The 9752-nt window shown below is 43.6% G+C and overlaps 1 protein-coding gene across 1 annotated transcript; it reads left to right on the top strand.

Annotated features, from left to right (window-relative positions):
* The first annotated feature begins 8205 nt into the window (after window positions 1-8205).
* Prps1l1 (phosphoribosyl pyrophosphate synthetase 1 like 1) lies at window positions 8206-9162 on the top strand. Its single transcript, XM_041658678.1, has one exon. The coding sequence runs from the start codon at window positions 8206-8208 to the stop codon at window positions 9160-9162; it is 957 nt and encodes a 318-aa protein (XP_041514612.1).
* The last annotated feature ends 590 nt before the right edge of the window (window positions 9163-9752 follow it).

Genomic DNA, 9752 nt, shown 5'->3' with positions numbered 1-9752 from the left:
CATTTATTTTAAAGAATTTGCAGGAGGTAGTGTATACAGCGTACATTCATTGTATGGTTCAGTATATGCCAATGCAGCCTAGAGCACAACAAAAAAAGTTTAAATATAACCTCATTTCAAGGGGTTGTCAGTCAGAAAGCTTAGACTGGAACTTAGAGGTCCTTTTCATTATCATTGAACAAACTTAAAATACCTAATTTTGCTGGTTAGTTTGATGTCAACTTGACACAGCTACAATCATCAGAGGAAGAAGCCTCAGTTGAGGAAATACCTCCATAAGATCAGGCTGTAGACAAGCCAATGGGGCATTTTCTTAGTGATTGATGCGGACGGTCCAGCTTATTGTGGGTGGTGCCATCCCTAGGTTGGTGGTCTTAGGTTCTATAATAAGGTGGGTTGGGCAAACCACGGCAGGCAAGCCAGTAAGCAGCATTCCTCCACAGCTTCTGCATCAGCTCCTGCCCCAGGTTTCTGCCCTGCTGGAGTTTATTGCCCTGACTTCCTTCAATGATGAGCAGAGATTTGTAAGCATAAAGTCAAATAAACCCTTTCCTCCCCCAAGTTGCCTTCAGTCATGGGTGTTTGTTTGTTTTTTTTTTTTTTATCATAGCCATAGCAATCCTAAGACATTGATCCTTAACACTAACGCATCACAGCGAGTGCTTTCTTACAGTTTCTCAGACTACTAGTGTCTGTTCAGAAAAGATCATACGGGTTCATCACTTGTAATGTCTTTATTAACTACCAGGACATCCTTACTGCCAATCATCAGCCAAGATGGCTTTTCCCAATGGAAGTCATGGAGGAACAACGCACCAGCTATAATCCCAGGCTGCATTCTTTTCAATGTCACTGTCTGAGTCAGGTAGAGGCTAAGGCCCAGGGGTCTTCCCAAGGTGGGGTGTCTAGAAGGGAAAGTTCTAGTCTTTAAATCAAGCTGGAAGAGTTCTCCATGTGCGGAGCTTTGGTGAGGTGAGAGACCCACCCCACAGTCCTACAGGAAGTGAGCAGGACAGACGCAAATGATTCGTGGAGCAGGACGATGGGAATCTCTGTAAGGAGTGACCTTGGACCCTTCCTGGTAATTCTGAATCTGGGGACATAACACATCTGGGAGGATTTTGCATTAATCCAACAACAGCTCCCGTAAAGGTCAGAAGAAAATTCTTTGATTTCAAACAATTTCCTCCAATAAATTCCCTTACTATGACAGTACAGAGTTAAATATAAAAAAAGCACAAAAGGGAAGAGGGGTCACGAACAGAGAGAAAAACAGCTGCACATTAAATCAGATTTAGAATGAAGTAAGAACAAGTTTGAAGACAAGAGTGAAGATCAATGAGCTAGCTCTAAAGCATTCTGCCCAGAAACACTGCAAAGGAACTCACCAAGATGACTTCCCAATGAAAATTGCAGTAACTAACATTTAAAACTCAGGAGGCTAGATTGAATGCACTGCAGCCGCAGGTGACAGACAGTAGGAGGCCGGTGAGGTGGATCAGAAGATAAAGGGGCTTCCATGTGAGCTTGGGAACTTGAGTTTGACAGCTGGAACCCATGTAAAGATGGAAGGAGAGCGAACCTACTCCATGATGTTGTCTTCTGGCCTCTGCTTGCCTGTTAGCAAATAGAATGTAAAGATGTGTCATGTGTCATCAGAGTGACAACAGAAGAAAGACTTAGCAATATCTGCGGAGACACATCAGGAGGACTTTCCATACCCAATAAAAATGACTAATGCATGGACTCAAGACAACCACACCTAATTACTTAAACGAACTAGACTCCTAGACAAATAACATTCAATCCACAGAGCAAGAGAGATGTTAGGAAAGGAGAAAGAAAGGCAGGGAGACAAGGAGTGAAATGGAGAGTAGGCAGGGAAACACATCTAAACTCTTAAACAATTGATGACAAAGCAGAAAGGTAGTTTTTCCTAAACAAGAAAGAAATACTGCAAAAATACCATATGTAAAGTTCAGCTGGAAACACAGTGGTCAAGGCAGGTAGTTCCAGTACCCCAGCACTCATGTGAGTGAGACAGCAGAACAGATGACATGAAGCATTCAAGACTAGCCTGGGGGAAGGAACAGGAGCTGTACAAAAAGAAACAAGTTTGCTGGGCATGGCAGCCCATCCCTGCAATCCCAGCATTCAGGAAGCTGAGGCAGGAAGATCGCCATCTAGTGCCAACAATAACAGAAGTAAGTACACTAAAAACTGAATAAAAGCATCCGGCCAAATATTTCTGTCTAGTTCAGTTTCCGTTGCTGTGGTCAAACACTGAACAAAATCAACTGGGGAAGAAAAATGGTTATTTCATCTTACAGGTGACAGTCTGTTATTGGGGAGCCAAGGCGGGAACATGGAGCCGTGAACTGAGGCAGAGACCATGGAGGAGGACTGGCTTGCTTCTCTACTCAATCAGCTATCTTATACATATATTCATATATCATAGATTAACACCATCTACCTGAAGTTGGTACTCTTAACAGTGAGCTAGGCTGTAGCTGGCATTTGCACCACCACCAAACTCCCAAATAAAGATATGGAGACTTATTAATAATTATGAATGCCCAGCCTCGGCTTAGGCTTGCCCCACTCGCTCGTTTAACTTGGCCTGTTTCTAGTCATCTACGCTTTGCCTAAGGGCTTTTACCTTTCATTCTGCACGTCCTGCTTCTTCTCTGTCTGTCTGGCTGGCCCCTGGCATCTCCCTAACATTTCTTTTTCTTTCTTTTGTTCTTTCTTCCCTGAGTCTAAATTCTTCCTCCTACTTACTCTCCCTGCATGTAAGTACCACCTGTACCTCCTCCCTTGCTATTTGTCTTTCAGATTTTATTAGATCACTCAGGTACTTTAGACAGGCAAGGTAAAACAGCAACACATCTTTGCATGGTTAAACAGTTTTTCCACAACACTAGGTCATCCCCACCAACTAGCAATCAAGACATGTCGAGTTGAAAACAACTAACCAGCACAACCTGAAAAGTGAGATGAAACAGATTCTCAAAGGTCAACAGGATGGTATCAGGGGCATCACCTGGCTTCTGGGTAGAAACACAAACTCCCCACACCCCAGTTCAAGTGCTGATTAGAAGTTTTGGGAGTGGAGTCTGGGTGCTAACCCAACTTCCCAGTAGTTCTGATCTCTCTGGGATTTGTGGATACATAGCATCCTCCAATGGGCTACCAACCGTTTCTACTGATATGAACAGATAGCTAGTTTCAATGCTTTTAAGAAAATCGTTATTATTAATAGATGGTCACTACTGAAGAGAGAAAAGGGTTAATTTTATTTTCAATTTACTGTTTGTTGACTGACCAGATGTAGTAATAAGGGCGGCGGGGCTGCGTTCCCAGCACCCCGGCCGCCTGCTCGGCTTATGCCCGAAATAACAACACACAAACTGTATTCATTTAATCACTGCTTGGCCCATTTCTATCTAGCCTCTTCTAGGCTAATTCTCACATATTAATTTAGCCCATTTCTAATCATCTGTGTTGCGCCCCTAGGTGCGCTTACCGGGAAGATTCCATCCTGGGTCGGAGCTTCATAGCGTGCGTCTGCCCAGGAGCCGGGAGCATGGCGTCTCTCTCAGGCGTCTGTTCCCGAGAGGAGAGCTGTCGAGTCTGAGCTCACTTCCTCTTCCTCCCAGCGTTCTGTTCTGTTTACTCCTCCCACCTATCTTCTAACCAATAAAATGGGCCAAGGCAGTTCCTTTATTAGCCAATGACCTTCCTCCATCAACCAGACATTACAGAAATGCTATGGGAGATTCCTTAGTTGATTCTTCCAGAAAGCATGTTGATCTGATCTTCCCAGTTCCCTGTTTTTCTGCCTTCCACAAAATAGGTTGCTTAGTTCACCTAGAGAAGATAATCCAAAAGACCACCGGAAGCTATTCACTTCCTTCATGTGGTTTCCAACAACGCAGACCTCATGGATGAGAAGGTGTATTAAAGGGTGTCGTACTGATGCTTCTGATACTGACGGCAAGCGTCAACCGGGTTCTGCAGGAATACAGAAGTCATTCAGTGGATTCATAGACGCAGTGGGTTTCATTAGTCCCAAAGTAGCAGGGGCCACGTGGCAGCCCTGAACTGTCAAAGGCAAGGTGAACATAGCTATGGTAATGGGCAGCACAGGCAAGGCCCACTGTCCTGACACCTTTCCTCCAATGATACCACACCTTCTCCAACAAGGTCACACCCCCTAGCCCTCCCTCCCCTTCCTTCTTGAGTAGTACTGCTCCCTGAGGACTAAACCTTCAAATATATGAACCATTCTGACTTAAACTACCACGGATATGTTTCTTCTTTTTCCCTCGAAGCATCAGAAAAAAATGTATATATTTTTTTTATTTTTTTGTGTTTTGATACAGGGTCTCGCTCTGTGATCTTGGTTGGCCTGGAACTTGCTATCTTGACCAGGCTAGCCTTGAACTCACAGAGATCTACCTAACCCTGCCTCCTGAGTGCTTACAAAAGCACTCAGATTTCAATAACATAAATGAAAGTCATGTGTCCTTAAATTTCATCAGCATAGCTCTTGTTACTGGTATGAAACTGAGGTTATGCCTGAAATAGCAAACATCAACCCAGAGTCTCACTGAGACACTGCAAGTTATACCTGAAATAGCAAACATCAGCCCAGAGTCTCACTGAGACACTGCAGGTTACACCTGAAATAGCAAACATCAGCCCAGAATCTCACTGAGACACTGCAGGTTATACCTGAAATAGCAAACATCAGCCCAGAATCTCACTGAGACACTGCAGGTTATACCTGAAATAGCAAACATCAGCCCAGAATCTCACTGAGACACTGCAGGTTATACCTGATAGCAAACATCAGCCCAGAATCTCACTGAGACACTGCAGGTTATACCTGACAGCAAACATCAGCCCAGAATCTCACTGAGACACTGCAGGTTATACCTGAAATAGCAAACATCAGCCCAGAATCTCACTGAGACACTGCAGGTTATACCTGATAGCAAACATCAGCCCTGAATCTCACTGAGACATTGCAGGTTATCTCACACAGCCATGAGGCAGGCATTCCTTCTTTGCAATGTACTTTATGGACTGCATGGTCTGTCATTACGAAGGTGCACCATTCAGCTCCGAATCTCACTGTTATCCCACAATTCCCATTTCAGACTAGGACTGTTTGCTTCACCAGACTTTTAAAAGAAACTCCAAAGTACACTGCAGAAACAGCTTCGTGAGTCTAACATAACACTCACAATCAAAGCTGTGCGAATGAATCACGAAACTGCCTCCTCGTCTCCGGTTTGTTGTGCTGGGCCTTATCCACCTAGCTGCCACCTGGCAATGCACGTCTGTTGCACAGGACGACAGATCTCCAGCAAAAGGCTTGATAAACACACACAGTAGTCAGCCCCAGTTCTAAACAACCAGAAAACAAACTTCAGAGTGCTTGGACTGAATATGAATCTCCTCCCAGAGTCGCGCTTGATAATTATGAACCAGACAGACAGATAAGGCAGTCCTACAATAGTCATCTGGGGCTGTGACTCAGTCAGTGAAGTCAGAGTAAAGGCACAAAGTCCTCCTCATCGACAGGCAGGGAACTGCTGGGAGGAAAAATATGTTCCCTGCTTGAAATTAGCCGCCACACATTCCCAACCTACACAACGCTCTCACAAAGGACATCCAAATCTGTCCTTGTTTCTAACGTGTGTTGTGACAGGAGGTGACAGTTTATCAAAGAACTATAATTGCCACCTAAACATCTAGCATTTTGTCAACTGTAAGTGTGTTTAGTGAAAGCATTTATTTAACTTTAAATACAACCATTTTCCTTGCTCTCTGAAATGACTGCCTGGATTTCTTTTCTCCTTAGCAGATCAAGTTGCATCAGAACTGTCTTTGAATTATTTATGTTAGAATTGTGAAGGGGGAAGAAACAACCAGTCAAGCAAGAAACAATGACACAGGAAATATGTATCTTCTGGTTATTGATTCAAAAGACCCTCAAAAGGCAACGATTGTCACCCATGTGCGGAGGTGATATCCAAGCACTCTCTTTCAGGAAGGAGAAAGATACGGCCCTTTTTCCCCTTCGTCATTCCCTTTGAACGATGAGCAAATTCGAAGAAGCAATACCTCAACAGACAGAGTGTGTTATCCAATATGTATTATCACTGCATGAAACTTCCTCCTGAAGCAGTCAATCATAACTAGGCTGTTGTGTCTCTCAAGCCATGGAACAAGGAGAACAACGTGAAACCCCTGGATGATCTAGCCGAGTTAGAAAAATGTCAGAATAGCCGTCTATGACATCACAATCTATGCTATAATGATCTGTGACATCAGTGGTTCATTTCTTGCTGGAAATTTATCTCAGGCATTAATTCAGCAACCAGATCTTTGGGCTCATGTTTGTTCTTTGTTGTAACTACTTGGTTAGTAAGAAAATTTCATGCAAGCATTTCTGCACACTTTCCCCCATCATTCTAATAAACTGGGGGATGGGGAGAAGAAGGGGCCTAAGGGGACAGAGCAGTCAAAGCTATACTTGGAAATCTAGGAAGCCCACATCCTGTAAACACTAGTCAGTTCATCGTGGTTAGCTTGTTTCTTGTCCTGGGTTCTCCGGCTGTGAACTGTGATATAAAATGATGGAATGGGCTCTGAGGCCTTTTCCATCTTTAACATATTATGGTTCTGGACAAATCACTAGAATTATGAGGTATAGCAACAGCCAGATTTGGGAACAAAAATAACAGCAATACAAAAATGGCTTCTACTTAACACCTCAAGAATAATACACCAGCTACGAGTTTTAAATGTTTACATTAGCATCCAGTCCTACTTAGGTAATATTAAATCTATTTAAAAATCTGTTTTGTTTTTCATTAAAAACTGAAAATGTATGTCATAATGAGACACTAAAAGAAAAATCAATTTAATTGAAGCTGCAAGTACTTTTTAGTGCCTCTAAATTAAGCTACAGGATTTTCTGTACAAATCACTGTATGTAGCTCATTTGGGATGAATTCTGTGGCACAGGTGTTCCTGTTGGATTTGTTTCTAAGGAAAGAACATGAATGAAGATTTGTGAACAGAGAGCAGTTGGCATCCATTGTCGATCACAGAGAACATGAACCAAAGAGAAAAAAAAAAAGGTGTTTTCATATCAAGGGACATGCTGCCATCATGAGCATGCTATTTTAGCAAGGGCATTGTTAGTTGTTTTCATGACTCTATAATAAGATCTCATTAAATATATAAAAATAAAACTTCATAGCCGAGTAAAATGTTTCTCAGACCTTATTATAGATAATAAAGGATTTGATATTTACTTCCAGCCCCTTGTTGGATCCCAGACTCTCTTTCTTTAAGCATCTAGTTTGGTTGCTCTTTGCAGCTCATCGTCCTAAGCCCCACAGAGCAGTCCAAGCCTTACACATTGTGGCAAGATGTTGCCATCTATAAACATGCTCAGATACATTCCCAGCTACACCAGGACACGTGGCCTGTAGGCTGCAGATTTTGATACATCAGCAAAGGTAAAACAACTGACCCCACGAGAGTCTTCCATGGAATATTTATTTAATTAACACATCAATAATTATAGATCTTGGATTTACATCCAAATCCCCCGGGATGGATTTCCATTTATACAGTTTTGCCTTTTTGCTCTGTTGAAGAAATGGACTAAACATTTTGCACATACCTCCTCCAGCCTGAAGCTTTCCATTTAAACTTAAGAACCTTGTTTTGTATTTTAGTGTATTCAAATTTAAACATTCCATAAAAATTTATAACAATTGGCCAAGCAGTTGCCCGTGCCTTTAATTCAAACACTCAGGAGGCAGAGGCAGTCTATCCCTGAGTTTGAGGCCGTTTCTGATCTACAGGACTCGTTCCAGGACAGTCACAGATGTATCCAGAGAAACAAAACAAGAAAATAATAATAATAATATATAGAAAAATTCCCAAGGAGTACAAAGTCTTCTTAATTTGAAAGAATGTAATAGGTGTCAATAAAGCCTTTTGTTTTGCTTTTTTCGAAAGACTTAAGGTCAGATCAGCACAACCGTTAACAAACGAAGAGTAACGGCTTCTTAACCACCGGCTGTTCAATGACCGGAAGCTGTTAGGGTCTGTGGTCCACGTTCCGTTCCAAGGCGGCAGAGCCTGGACCATTTGAATCTAGGATCTCTGGCCAAGATGCCGAACATTAAAATCTTCAGTGGCAGCTCCCACCAGGACTTATCCCAGAAGATTACTGAGCGCCTGGGCCTGGAACTCAGTAAGGTGGTAACTAAGAAATTCAGCAACCAGGAGACCTGCGTGGAGATTGGCGAGAGTGTGCGCGGAGAGGATGTCTACATCGTTCAGAGTGGGTGTGGTGAGATAAATGACAGTCTAATGGAACTTTTGATCATGATTAATGCCTGCAAGATCGCTTCGGCCAGCCGAGTGACTGCAGTCATTCCGTGCTTCCCTTATGCCCGTCAGGATAAAAAGGATAAGAGCCGGGCCCCCATCTCTGCGAAGCTCGTGGCAAATATGCTGTCTATAGCAGGTGCCGATCACATCATCACCATGGACCTACACGCTTCTCAGATCCAGGGCTTTTTTGACATCCCCGTAGACAATCTGTATGCAGAGCCAGCAGTCCTGAAGTGGATACGGGAGAATATCTCCGAATGGAGGAACTGTACGATTGTCTCTCCTGATGCTGGCGGGGCGAAGAGGGTCACTTCCATCGCAGACCATTTGAATGTGGATTTTGCCTTGATTCACAAAGAACGGAAGAAAGCCAATGAAGTGGACCGCATGGTTCTTGTGGGCGACGTGAAGGATCGCGTGGCTATCCTTGTGGACGACATGGGTGATACTTGCGGTACAATCTGCCATGCGGCTGACAAACTTCTCTCGGCAGGAGCCACCAGAGTTTATGCCATCTTGACTCACGGGATCTTCTCTGGCCCCGCCATTGCGCGCATCAACGGGGCATGCTTTGAAGCCGTGGTGGTCACTAACACCATACCTCAGGAGGACAAGATGAAAGAATGCACCAAAATCCAGGTGATTGACATCTCCATGATTCTTGCGGAAGCCATCCGGAGAACCCATAATGGAGAATCTGTTTCCTACCTGTTCAGTAATGTTCCCTTGTAGTGAAATGACATATATTTTTACATACAGTGAGATAAAATAAAAGTAAACCTTGTTCATTACTTTGCCTCTGTCTTTGATGAAATGTTCAACAGGAAACCGAGTGGGGTCCACTGTTGTCTCAAGAGACAGTGAACTGTGAGGGTTTCCCAGCTTGGTTCATTTCGGCTTCTTTGCAAACTGAAGCTTTCACAAACTCCATTCCTACAAGGTTTCTCATCTCCCAACATATTAACAAACAACACGAGGACAAATCAGTCACAAAGCCACTTGATCTATCAAACAAAATCACGTGCTGCATGGTCACCAGAATCTACTGCAAGTTCACGTACCCTGGGCACTCGCAGCCATGCTCCTGGATTCTCAATTCACTGGAAGGCAAGAGCAGCTCCCAGTTTAAGCCCAGGTTGGCTTAAATCATCAAATGTACACAGCAGAGCCTCCTCTCCCTCTGGCTTCCCACCCAGGCATCCTCCTGGGCAAATCTGCAGTTGGGTCCATCTGTTCATGTGATAGGTAATGGGTAGTATTTACAGTATGTGTTCTGCCATAGCCAACTACCACCACCGTGGCAGAGTTTAGGTGGCATGCAG

This window comes from Microtus oregoni, unplaced genomic scaffold (assembly GCF_018167655.1).
Source record: "Microtus oregoni isolate MIOR12 unplaced genomic scaffold, Mior012 000009F_ref0000495, whole genome shotgun sequence".
In the NCBI taxonomy this organism is placed as follows: domain Eukaryota; kingdom Metazoa; phylum Chordata; class Mammalia; order Rodentia; family Cricetidae; genus Microtus; species Microtus oregoni.
The sequence above is the reverse complement of the archived record's forward strand: the minus strand, read 5'-3'. Positions and strand labels throughout refer to the sequence as shown.